The 12,894-nt window shown below is 41.9% G+C and overlaps 1 protein-coding gene across 4 annotated transcripts in view; it reads left to right on the top strand.

Annotated features, from left to right (window-relative positions):
• Window positions 1-494: 494 nt before the first annotated feature.
• The window catches only part of coro2ba (coronin, actin binding protein, 2Ba), a 49,681-nt gene continuing 37,281 nt past the window's right edge, over window positions 495-12,894 (top strand). For 2 of the 4 annotated variants that reach the window (XM_068326800.1, XM_068327049.1), the window contains exon 1: window positions 649-848. In XM_068326800.1, coding sequence (XP_068182901.1) covers window positions 834-848 — 15 coding nt within the window. In that variant the 5' untranslated portion in view covers window positions 649-833. Of the gene's footprint in view, window positions 544-648; window positions 849-12,894 lie in introns of those variants that run through there. The other 2 variants (XM_068326878.1, XM_068327216.1) reach the window with 2 other exon arrangements.

Here is a 12,894-nt window from a genome sequence, read left to right as displayed (position 1 = left end):
GATTATTGATGAACTGGATACTGGATGTTTTCTTAGCTTAGTTTAGGATTGTTTAAAGGATTGAAGGACTGGAAGATGGATGAAGACACACGAGAGGTCAGAGTCTCCTCACAACTACAGGTGCCTTTACCCTTTCCTGTGCATTTTTGTGTGTCCACGAGGATGCTTTGTGTTGTCTATATTGCTTTCACGTATAGAAGTAAGTGGATTGGTTGTAGTTTGAACTTGGTGCAAAACTATGGAAAGTTCTTGTCTCGTGCAAGATTGTGTCTCTCACACATGCAGAAACACACACACTCACACACTTCGGATGACGTGCATGCCTGGGTAACAGACTGCGACACAGCATCCACCTCCCTCCCTTCCTCCCTCATACCCTCACTGTGAATCTGCAGTCCTCTCCTCTTTCCTGTCCCAGGCGGCTCCTGGATCACCACTCATTCATAGGCTGTATTGTACTCATCCTCATCACTAATCATATTTCAGGAAAGATAGGCAGAGAGTAGAGCAGACACACTCTGTGGGATTCATCATCAGTGTGTGGTGTGTATACATGTGTGTGTGTGTAGTGGGTAAGGGAGGAGGGAGGGTGTATCCTACGAGCAGCTTTTCCCTGTTGTAGTAACCCAGCTCACTCCGACTGCCAACCATTGCTTCACTGCAGCAGCAGCAGCTCGTCCGTACTTAGAGAGCCAGACACACTAACCTGTCTGTCCCCTCCTCTTTTCTCCCTCCCTCTGCATATTCCCCTCATCATCATCGCTCTGCCACTCCTGCGGCGCTGCTCTCTGCTAGAAGGGGACACCGGCCTGCTCCTCACCAACTGATTCTGCATGACTGTCACAAAGGTAGGACGACTCTGGACCAGGAACTACTTCCAGCATGGCAGCAGTGATCCGGGGTCGAGGCTGGGTTGAACTGTGAAGGTTGTTTCAGGTGTTATCCTGTGTCGTGTGTGCGTGTGCGTGTGCGTGTGCGTGTGTGTGTGTGTGTGTGTGTGTGTGTGTGTGTGTGTGTGTGTGTGTGTGTGTGTGTGTGTGCATGTGTGTGCATGTGTGTGCGTGTGCGTGTGTGTGTGAAGATGAGTTTTTCAGTAGTATAAGGTTATCTAAATGCTGCTGCTATCTGAGGTTGTGCGTCCTGATTGTCTTTGCTGTGACTGCATTCTCTGTTTTCTGCAGCACACTGCGTGCAACTATTACTGGGGGGGGGGGGGGTTTGCATCTGTGGAAACTTTATTTAAATGACATGCAAGAAATGTACTATTAAGTCTGTAATGACATTTTCTTTTAGGCTGTTTGATTGAACTTCCTTTCAGTGTGATCAGACTGTATGCAGAATTGCTGAAACACACTTTGTCCATTATCTTGTGAGTTTTGGTTGTTTAAACTTTAAAAATTGATTTATTCGTTCATGATAAATAATATTTAAAAAAAGAATAAGATGCTTTAAACTTTAAAGCATTTTATTAATTTATTGTCATTAATACTCTGCAAGCTGCAAAGTTGGCCGATGCTGATTTGCATTTTTGTTTGCTAGCAGCTCCAGAAAGCAATGCGTCTCTCCTAAAACCTCCATGTGGCTTTGTCAAATATGATGTATGATAGTAATTAACAGGATAAGCAATATGCAAATTACTGCAGATTTAGGCACATGAAAACATTTCCCGAGGGTTCTGTAGAGTTTCCCAGACGAATGGGAAAGATTCACACAAGTCAGGCTTAACCACCAACCAGAGATGAAAAGCCACTTCCCACAAACCAAATCACACAATCCCAACTCTTGGTTCCAACCCCAACGTTGGGGTTCAGTTTGTTCCATATGTTTCAGATTACTACTGTCATTTATCTGGCAGCAGAGTTATCGCAGTGCTTGTTCAAGTCCTGGTGACGAGCGGGTGTGTTTTGGCAATCTCAAGTCTGTGTCAGTAGTTTGGCTGCTTGTGTGGTTGTATGTGTGTTTATGTTTGTATTGGGGGAGGGGGGGGGGGTCACAGTCTGTGCTTAACGCTTCGGCGGCCGCCTGAATCCTCTTAATCAATTAACAGAGAGAGAAACGGGAGGAGACGCCCAGTGTAAGGAAATAAGCACACCTACTCCCATGAAGAGAATTATCCCGGACTAAAATAGCTGACCTACTGCAGACCAGGACAATGGCCCATTTACACACACTTCTGGTCGCGCACCTACACACAGACTCCTGTTAATACATAATGACGTAGTTTGTCTTCACAAATGATTTTGTTCTTAAGCACAGATTTTCCTCTAGGCCTGTGTGTGAGAGAAGTTGCGTAGGCGGTGTGTGTCCTGCAGCGTAGGTGGATGTTCTCCAAGACGCAGTAGGTCAGGTGCTCGTGTGGTGGCATTGAGCCAAACACTAAATCTGACCGTAGACAAGACCATATGGCAGTGAAGGGAATGTAAATGAATACACACATGCATTTTTTTTATTTATTTTTTTGTTATTTCTGCTCAAAAGAAGTGCAGAAGAAAAGGAAAGATTAGCATAGGCTTGAACATTTTCTTTTTAAAAAAAAAGGGTATGAAGGAGCATCACTCGGTGGAATCATAAAGCTGACGGGTATGTGGGAGAAGCACAGAGGGACTCGAGGGAGGTGTTTTCATGCCTTTCCCTCGCAGCAGAGAAGTCACCTTGGGAGGGAAGCAGGGCAAGTGGCTGGTCTGTGCTGACAAGGCTAAATAGCCTTCTCTCAGCAAATACACACAACTTGATAGAGGTCTGCAACCACAGCCACTACAGCGCTTTGTCAACATTAGACAAACATTTACATGATCTGGCTTGACCTCGAACTGATTTGCTGTAATATAAAACGCAAAATAGGTATCAGCACATTCAGGATTAACGTGGAATCAACATCATGAGTTTAAATTAACCATAGTGCATGCAGTGCGCATCGTGCACCAGCTCAGTGCATGTACAAGGGCAGTGCTACAGTTTGGAGTGGATGCATACACACACATTAATGCGCCTGCATGTCTAAGTGACATTCCGAAGCTTAATGAAGCATAGTCAGACAACAGTCTATGTGACTTGCCTGTACTTTAATTCATTCTAGTAATAATCAGCCAGCTAAACATCACCTGCACGTTAAGTGGAACGAAAGTAGCATTTAAGTGTTAAATTCTTCAGATTTAAAACTTAAGTTGTGTATTTTAAAGAAAGTTCAGGATGACAGCTTGTAACAATATCAAAGATACGATCGTGATCAGAGAAACATTATGCATGCTGAATAGCGGATATGATATATTTTGAAAAGACGCTTCTAAATTTGGAATTTTGCCGAAAGTATTTGGCATAGGGTTAAGTGGAAATTTCATTGCCTACATGATCTTGTTTGCACAATCTTGTGTGTTCATTTGTAAAATTGTTTTTGTAAATTCATCAGGATACTGTACTGCAGTATCCACTCACAAGTATTATATGAATACAATTACTGGTATTAAAAGCTGCAGGTGGTGACAACACAGTTTCCACTGCAGGAGTTTTTCAGGAGCTCAGCTACTGGAAAAACAGTGACCATAGGTGAAACACTGGAAAGGCTTGACAGAGCTGTAAAAAAAATGTTAACTAAGCCCTCATTGAAGTCTGACAGGACTGCAGCTGAGCAGAAAACCAAAGGTAAAAATATAATGTGACCAATGTTCTCATTAGCATTCGCTCTTGCACATTTTTTGACAAATTCCTGCAGATTTAGGCACATGAAAACATTTCCCGAGGGACGCACGATCAGACAACGTGGGTCCCTGGTACAAAAGCTTTAAATACTTGCAATAAATAAAATTAACGCTACCTTTTTCCACGGTATAATATTGGGATAAAATGTACTTCCATTCAACAAAAATATTCACAATTTATCCATTTCTCCACTTAAATTTTGAACCCGAAATTTCACCATTATGTTTTGATTTTGCGCAAGTTTCTTGTCATACCACTCACCTACGTGATTCAGTCTTACTTAAATCGACCAAACTGCAACATGACGTTTGCTCATTTTACACCCTGGACAGAGAGCGTTAGAAATAGTCTTTTCAGCGATTTGACATAGTAACCATGGTTATTATGTGATCACACGTGGTGTTGTTGTCTGTTCCTGCCATTAAGTCACCTAAATAACAGATTTGAAAAACCAGTTTGATAAATTTGAAATTACAGTAACTGTTAAAAATGTGATATCAGTGCAAGGTTTTATCTCAGTAAATATTTATGCAATATAATAAAGTAGAACAAGTAAAGTCTGTTGATTTGTGCTATTCAGTGATGATGAGCGTTGGATTTGACACAGAGTGGAAAACTCAAAATGTTGGTGTCCCTTCACTGCTCAACAACATAATGACAGTTTAAAACCGTGGCTCCTGCTCTCAAATGTCGCCTGTAAGACAGGACAGAGTTCCTATTAAGTCTGCTGGCGAAAATAACCTTGAGCCAAGAGGTTCATGCCAAAATTCTTCCAAATATGAAACCATAAGACTGACCGTTGTAGCATGATTCATATGGATTCAATTCATTGTTCAATGATGTTTTTATCCTATGAATGATGATGTCAAGCCGTACCGTGGTGTTGGTTCAGAAACTGGCGTCCTTCCTAGAAACTGGCCTGGCAGGTAAATTATTTCAAGGTTAAATATAATCTACTAACAATTGTCTTCTAAAATTAGTATAATACTATGAACATACAACACATTTTTTCAGTGGGAAGCTGACATACTCTGCTCTCAGTGGTACAGCAGAAACTGGAAACACAGCTACTGTGTCAGGACATTGGACTATTATAACTGTGTGAGGATGTGGGATGGATGACACAGGAGTTAGTGGTCACACAAAGTGTGGAACGTGACGGTCTCTATGATTAAAGTGGTGCAGACATTTACTAATATTAACAGAAGAACAGACCAATCTACACAACTTCACCTCCAACAGACTTAATGAAACCCTCATACCTACTTCCTTAATTAGATGCAAGTAGGAAGAACAAATCCATACCGTGGAAATTCTTGTTCCATTAAAATCCACATTGGTACCCTCCAACAACACAGGAGGCAATAAATGCTAGGTCTGGCATTGATTGTTGCCCTGGGTTCCTTTCCCAACAGATTTAGCTTTGCCCTCGGTCGATGGGTGTGAAGAGAGAGGCAAAATGGTCACAGTGGGATTACCCACTGCAGGAAGCCAACCTCCCCAGAAGGCAGAAGTCACCAAGGCCTCTGTTTGTCCAAAGACCTCAAGCCACAGATGTACCAAGGGGTCACTAGATCTTATTTCATATTTAAAGTCATTTGTTTGTTTGGAAATTTGCTGCGTGAATGCTAAACATCAAACGGTTGCAGTAGAATCGCTGCTCTGACCAATTGGACCAATTTTCTGATTAGAAAGCTTGGGTGGAAGGACACTGAGATGAGGAGGGGATGGAGCGGTCCTCAGAATGCCTGGTCCACTCATAAACACACACACACACACACACACACACACACACACACACACACACACACACACACACACACACACACACACACACAAACATTAATCCTGTCACTTTGCTTACACTTCATTTTAAACCAATCTGACGTGAACGTTATATAGATACTCCGTATACATTCTATATAGTATTCCTTCTCTGTGTGTTTGCAATTATATAACTGTAACTATCCCAATTATGAAGGAGGCCCAGGCTGCTCTGATGTCAGCCACTCGTGGTTGGAAACATGTCTGAAAGTCATTTCCAGAGTGTTTATGGTGCAGCTTCCGCTCGTGATGTGAGGTTGTTAAGACTCACGCAAGCCTGAGATAATTCAAGACATGAAAATTATGACAAAAATAAATTCAAACACACAAATTCAACTGTGTCAACAACCAAATGGCTAAATGGCACCTTGCCCATGGTGAATTTTCACTGAGCCTGATTTACTCACACACGCACACACGGACACACAGGGTCAGATTAAAATAAGTGCTGAATGAAACAATCTAAAACCTGGTGTAGGGAAATAACACAACATTTTTGCAGATTAAAAATACTAAACCCAGGGTTAATCTTTTTTCTTATTCATCACTCCAAAGAATTCAGTGTTCGCCACTAGATGACATTCAGATCTCATGAGCTCACTTCTTGTCACGAAGCTTCCTCATCCTGATCAATGTGTGTCTCAGTGTGTGGCTATCCAAAACTGATCTCGTCAGATCAGCTGGAAAAGCCTGCGGAGTAGTTCCAAAGGAATCAGGAGACCCTTTCCTTCCTCGGGCCGCTGTGTGAATCATCCATCCGCTGTGAACGCATTCACACAATCCAGACTAGCACAGTAGGCGACATTCTGACTCCAGTAAGACTTAAATTCACAGTGAAAGAACACAAAGGAAGAGTGTGTGGTGGCTGTTGAATGAAAGTGTTAAAACTAGACCTCAGGATGTTGCAGCACTAAAATAAAAGCATCAAATCATGTGAGATGACCGGTGCATTTGGTCTGCAAGAAGTAAAATCAGAGGGTAGAGACCATTAACAACATCCCCTCTCCCCTCAGACTGGGACTAGATGCACATATAATAAAGTGTGTGTGTGTGTGTGTGTGTGTGTGTGTGTGTGTGTGTGTGTGTGTGTGTGTGTGTGTGTGTGTGTGTGTGTGTGTGTGTGTGTGTGTGTGTGTGTGTGTGTGTGTGTGTGTGTGTGTGTGTGTGTGTGTGTGTGTGTGTGTGTGTGTGTGTGTGTGTGTAGGATATGCTTCCTGCTTGTAGTCCTTGTAGACTGTGGAATCATGTGATGGTGTTCAGGGGGTGATTCCTGATATAATTTACATTAAAGCATTTTTTCCATCCCATGTTTTTAGCACTGAATAATTGTTGAATCAATTCCGTTGGGATTTCATTGCTGGGTGTATACCACAGTGACTCTGCCATCTGGACGTTATTCTATTCCTTCACTCCTTCCTGTATCATCCTGAGACGTCCATTTGTTCCCGTCTCTACACTCCTCTTGTAAATGTGCTTGAGGCTTCAGTCTGTGTTCAACATTAAAACTGAAGCCAGCCGCTTTGTTTTTTCCTGCTGATCATGGAGTGATAGGGGGGTGGAGTGATCACTTTGTCCATCTGTCTGTCTGTCTGTGTCATGAGTGAAGCTAATAAAACTGTTTCCTTTAACATTTAAACACCAATTAAAATGATAGTTTTGCCTTTTGGTATTTTAATTTCTCCACAACTCTTTTTTTCATGGAGAATAATTTTAAGGTGATGCTGAAAATTGGTCATCTTCTCTTTAATTATCCCAACCAATATGAGCTCTCTAGGTTTAGCAAAGGAGGTTAATTCACAGACTGATGCATTAGATGTGCTGCAGTTTTGCAGGAGTTTGTCATCTCTTATTGAGTTTCTTGATAGATAGATAGATAGATAGATAGATAGATAGATAGATAGATAGATAGATAGATAGATAGATAGATAGATAGATAGATAGATAGATAGATAGATAGATAGATAGATAGATAGATAGATAGATAGATAGCAGATGTTACATAATGGTGATAAATCTGGACTAGTGCTCTATTTAAATGGAATCACGCCGGGGTCCCCGGCTGTCCAGTCACAAAACAAGAGGAATGGTGAATAGAGCTCTTCTTGTTCTTCTCTTCTATTGTGCCATTAGTGATCAGGCTACTGAGAAAGGAATGCACTCTCACCACAGCTGCACTAGTGACACTGCACTGGTCAATGCCTGTCGGCTATCCATGCCGGTCCATTTTCCACTTACACAGATGCCTTGTTGGGAGGCTTGACCAAGTTTGATGGAGTCTGCTTACATAATAATATCCCACATTAAGTGTCATTCCCAGGCTTACAGCTGACAGTAGAGTTTCTGTGCTCTTGTTTCTTCCATGTTTGAGCATTGTCAGCTCACATTTGGGCTACACTCTATGTGAGCCCTGGCAGCTCATTCTTTATTCCTCACCCATCGGGGTCAGGGGTGATGATCGGAGTGTTCTGATGGAGAACACACCATGTTTGAACATGTAGATTCATGTGAAGGTTTACCTGTGTTCTGCACAGAATGGGAGCTGGAAAGCTGACTGAACATAGGACAGAAACAGGGTGCAGATCCACGGTGGAGAATACTACCACCCACACGTCACCTCTCTTCTTCATACACGCCTTCACACACACACACTCGACCCAACCCAAAGTTCATCAGAATGATTTTCTGCTCAGCATTTTCCCTTTGGGCAAAGATAGCAGTAAATATAGACTCTGGTCTCTATGCAACACTTGATACTCGTGTTCCCCCTGTATATTTATTCCTGGTTGATGTCTCAAACATTTATGATGGACAAACTACGTCTAATTCTGTCCTTTGACTTAATCAACACTTCTACAGATGAAGTACACAAGAGCTTCTTAAAACTCGATTTTAGAGATAATTAGTCATTGACTGATTGACAGATCTGAACAAACCAATAAGCTGATGAGTCGCTGCACAAAACAGAAACACATAGCACTCTTGTTCTCATTGTTGTATTAGTGACTCCTCGTGGTGGATCAGGGATGTTTGCAGATAGGATATGGTCTCGAGTGGATCGCAAACACAGCACAGCCCTGGGGGATTGTCATGTACAGTAATCCGTAGCAATCATTTCTAGTAGCTGTTACTGAGTAGGAGCAAATAAAGAAGGAAATGTCAAACACACAAAAAGTTGTGCATAATCTTATACAAGAGGTGGCACGGTGGCGCAGTGGGTAGCGCTGTCGACGCACAGCAAGGTGGTTCCGGGTTTGAGTCCCGCTCTGTTCAGAGTTTGCATGTTCCCCCCGTGTCTGCTTGGGTTCTCTCCGGGTTCTCCGGCTTCCTCCCACCTCCAAAAACATGGACTTCAATTTGGACGTTCCAAATTGCACTTAGTGTGTGAATGTGTGTGTGCGTGCTTGTCTGTACCTCTGTGTGGCTCTGTGGTGCACTTGTGTCACGCCTGGAGTTTCCCCCGCCTCACAGCCACACGATGACGGATTTTTTTAAAAAGGAAATTTTTAAAAACCCATCGCCGTCCACACGTAAACGCAGCAGTGCGTTTTCGAAGACAGCTATAAGCATGCCAAACCATGTGGTGGCAGTACTGAGTCAAATTTTATCCAATAGGAATCCTCCGTGTGTTTTTGTCACAACAGACGGGCCCATAAATATGACATCACAGTGGTTTTTGTTGCGGGCAAGACGTCAGCGTTTTTAAAAAGTCGCGGATATACCGTCCACAAGACAACGCAGACCCAGCGTTTTTTTAAAAATCCAACTCGGCCAGCATTTTTAAAAAGTTGCGTTTTCGTTCCGGATATCTGCGTTGTCGTGTGGACGGAAGGCGTAAACGCAACAAAAAAGTTGCGTTTTCAAAAAATCCGTCATCATGTGGACGGGGCCTCAGTCAGCTGGGATAGGGTCCAGCTCCAAGCGATCCGCCACAGCAGATGAAGCGATTAATGATGAATGAATTAAAAATTCCATACCAGCCGTCCTTTAGGTGATCCATTAAGTGCATAATTTGAAGGATGCTTTATTTCAAGCTTCATGCTGCTCCTGAGGCAACACTGAGTTTCATCTGTCAGGTTGTATCACATATTTTTCATCACACAAGAGATACTATGGTAAAATCTCATTCATTTCTGCTGAATTTGCTCCTAATTGATTTTCCGCTTCCACCACTGTGTTTACACAGAGGGCACACATCAGTCCCACCGTGACAGAACAATGAGTCTTTAGAATTAACTGTACATTTTAAATCATTACAGTTATGTCAAACAGAGGCTGCTCAGTGCTGTTTTAATCATGTTATAATGAATTATTATGATAACACTAGAAACAATAATTTCATAGGTTAAGGAAATTTTAAAATTTAAAACATTTGGGAAAATGGTTAAACAATATTTAGTCTCATAGAAGTCAAATAAAATGATTAACAGTCTTGTGAAATGACTATTGTCTCAAATTAAATTCCTGTCAATTTGCAGCTTTTAGATTAAAGAAGGCAGGGTAAAGTAAAGTTTTCAACTAGCAATAATCAGGAGACACTAACATGCTGTGTCAGTTTAAGGTAATGAAGCCGAAACAATAATATTCTGCTCTGTCAGGGAAAAACAGCAGCTGTGGTTATTAGTGGGAATGTGCCGAGGCGTACAAAGACAGGTATACACATATGATGTAGGTTACGGTGAGATGATTCTAGAGGCTTTAATGTTAGCTATAAATTACATCTTCTGTAAATGAATTGAATTTGATTTTGATCATGCTGCATTATGAGAAATCATATTTTTCAGCAACTTCCTGCACAGTTTATTTTTCATAACCTACAGTATATGTAGTGGGCTGAGTCACTAGTGTGCTTGAACCGTGTGTCATATATATGCAATTTTATGAATGCATATAGCTGTCGGCACCAGCACATAAGGCACAGGCTGTATGATGTTATACGGCATATTTTTAATATTATTATATGTATAATTTCTGTGTTTTCATGTGACTGACCAGTCCACATGAAACACTGTAATGCTGAAAACCCTACTCTTGAACCAGGACCGTGCAGATAATGCAATAAAAAACATATGACTGTTGAAGTGAGTGGGTCTGACAGGTAGAATATGGTGCCAGTAAAAAATCCCATATGGGGTTAAGTTTGTGTCCTCATAGAGAAGAATGGAATGACATACTCTATTTGCTTTAACACTAGCTTTAAAACTGGGTCGCATATGTCTACTACTAAATCATTTTAGGCCTGGCAATCATCGGATCAATGCAACAGACTGAAAAGATGTGCATTAGTGACCATCTCTCCACACACGACTGCCATTTCGGTGAGATTCTCTAAGATAAACTTTTTAATAAAATGCCTCCACATTAGAGGCATCATAATAAAAAAATAAATGCACATGAATGTGGAATGGAAAACAAAATTAGCATTCCTGTGTTCAGCTTTCTCTGGTGATCTCATCAACAGACTGGCTCCTCTGAAATAGGTCGAATTCACAACACATTAACCTTCATGCACATATGGGAATAGTGTCATTTCAAATTTGGCTTAGCGAGCTCACACATGAGTGCAAAAGCGATTACTGTTGCTTGTGTGTCTTTCCATGTGTGTGTAATGTAGAGTGCTATCTCTATCTTCATCTCTTAAACACAAGCCCCATCTCCACTCATGATCTCTACTGGTTGACTCCCATCACTATACTGGCGGTTTAACTCCTTTCTTTCAATAGAAGCCTTTCTACACCACTCCCACTCTAAACAAACAGCAACATCTGGACTTTTTCTGCTCTAATTTAATGCTGGCACAGGTGCCAAAAGTGCTGCAACCTGTTAGTCTCTTATGTTTGAGTCCTGTTTCTGGTTATAGTTGTGACACGATTCATTAGCCACGAGGATCTGACAAAAGGAGAATAAACACTGGATAATTAGTCTCGTCAGACGTATCATTGAGAGTCAAAGAGGACATTTCTAACACTGCTAAATTTTGCTATATTTTTCGTCTGGGGATTCAGTGTTTCTGTTTTAAAATATTAAATTTCTATATTGTTACATCCAATAATACAAACAGAAACATATGTGTGACCAGGCTATGTGTGGCCAGCCGGACAACACCGAGACACACACACAGTCTGAGGGCTCCCCAAATGTGGGTTCTATTTCCCGACTGTTCTCCCCCCCAACTCAGGTAGAGGACAGCATTAAATTTGGTCGAATTGGCAGTTTATTAAAACATAAACAATAAAATTTCCATTTACCTCCCCGAAACGATTTGGAGGATAATAAAGGAAAAATAAAAGATAACAAATAAAACTTTGATTAAAACTAAAACTTAACCTTCACAAGACAACACCAGACAAGACAAGACAACAGTAGTGGCAATTTCTATAAAATAAAATACACACTACTGAGCATCATTCTAAAATTACATGTGCAATACAACATCACAGAAACATCTTAGATACACAATACATTGTAGTTATTACACATACCTTAATATCCTAAACAGGGTTTCACTTCTAGAAATGACGACGAACACTTGAAAAGCACGTCAAGCGGTGTGCTCTCCCCTCTGCATAAACGGACTCAGTCAGCAACATCACCAAAATAATTCTTTCATATAATGCCCAAACTGAAATAACAACCTTAAGATTACTTACGCCAAGAAATTAATCTTATCCTCCACAACGTGGTCAATTTGGCGTCTTTTTCAAACTCGGCGATAACCACCTGTCTCCGCTCCGCATCTGTCTCATCCACAAAGTGAGTGTGCGACTGTAGCGCGCCAATCACGTCCCACGTGACCCGACGTCAGATGCGTGACTTTCGCGCCACTAACATCCCACGTGAACAGACGTCAGATGCGTAACTTTCGCGCCACTAACATCCCACGTGAACAGACGTCAGCCCAGGTAAACGTCCCGTGGACGCAACTAAAAGTGCGACTCCTACTGGCCAACCAACAACGTAACACCAGGCAGCATGAAGAAATGTGTAACCGCTTTATTATAAATGCATTGTCTATTTGACCTGGCTACATTCTCCCCTGCCTGAAGTCAACGTCCCGGTGACTTCCTACACATCATCTCCTGCATTAACTTTTGAAGTATAAAGCACCATACCTGCTAGTACTCGAGACAGTACATCTGGCGTGAAAGACACAGTGTTACATGCTGATGTAGGCAAGTTGAATGGATTTCGATTTTTACCCGCGGTTGTTCTAAGACTTCTACGCGGGGCGGGTGTAGGTGGGGTTGCACTGGTTGGCTCCACCCTCTGCCGCGGCACAGGTACTGGTCTCTCTGACAGTTCTCTAGGCAAACCCGGGCTTTCCATCACCTGCTCCAGGTGAGGGGAGCAGTCTTCATCTGGGCTGTGGCTCGTGTC

This window comes from Antennarius striatus, chromosome 1 (assembly GCF_040054535.1).
Source record: "Antennarius striatus isolate MH-2024 chromosome 1, ASM4005453v1, whole genome shotgun sequence".
NCBI classification, from domain to species: domain Eukaryota; kingdom Metazoa; phylum Chordata; class Actinopteri; order Lophiiformes; family Antennariidae; genus Antennarius; species Antennarius striatus.
The sequence above is the reverse complement of the archived record's forward strand: the minus strand, read 5'-3'. Positions and strand labels throughout refer to the sequence as shown.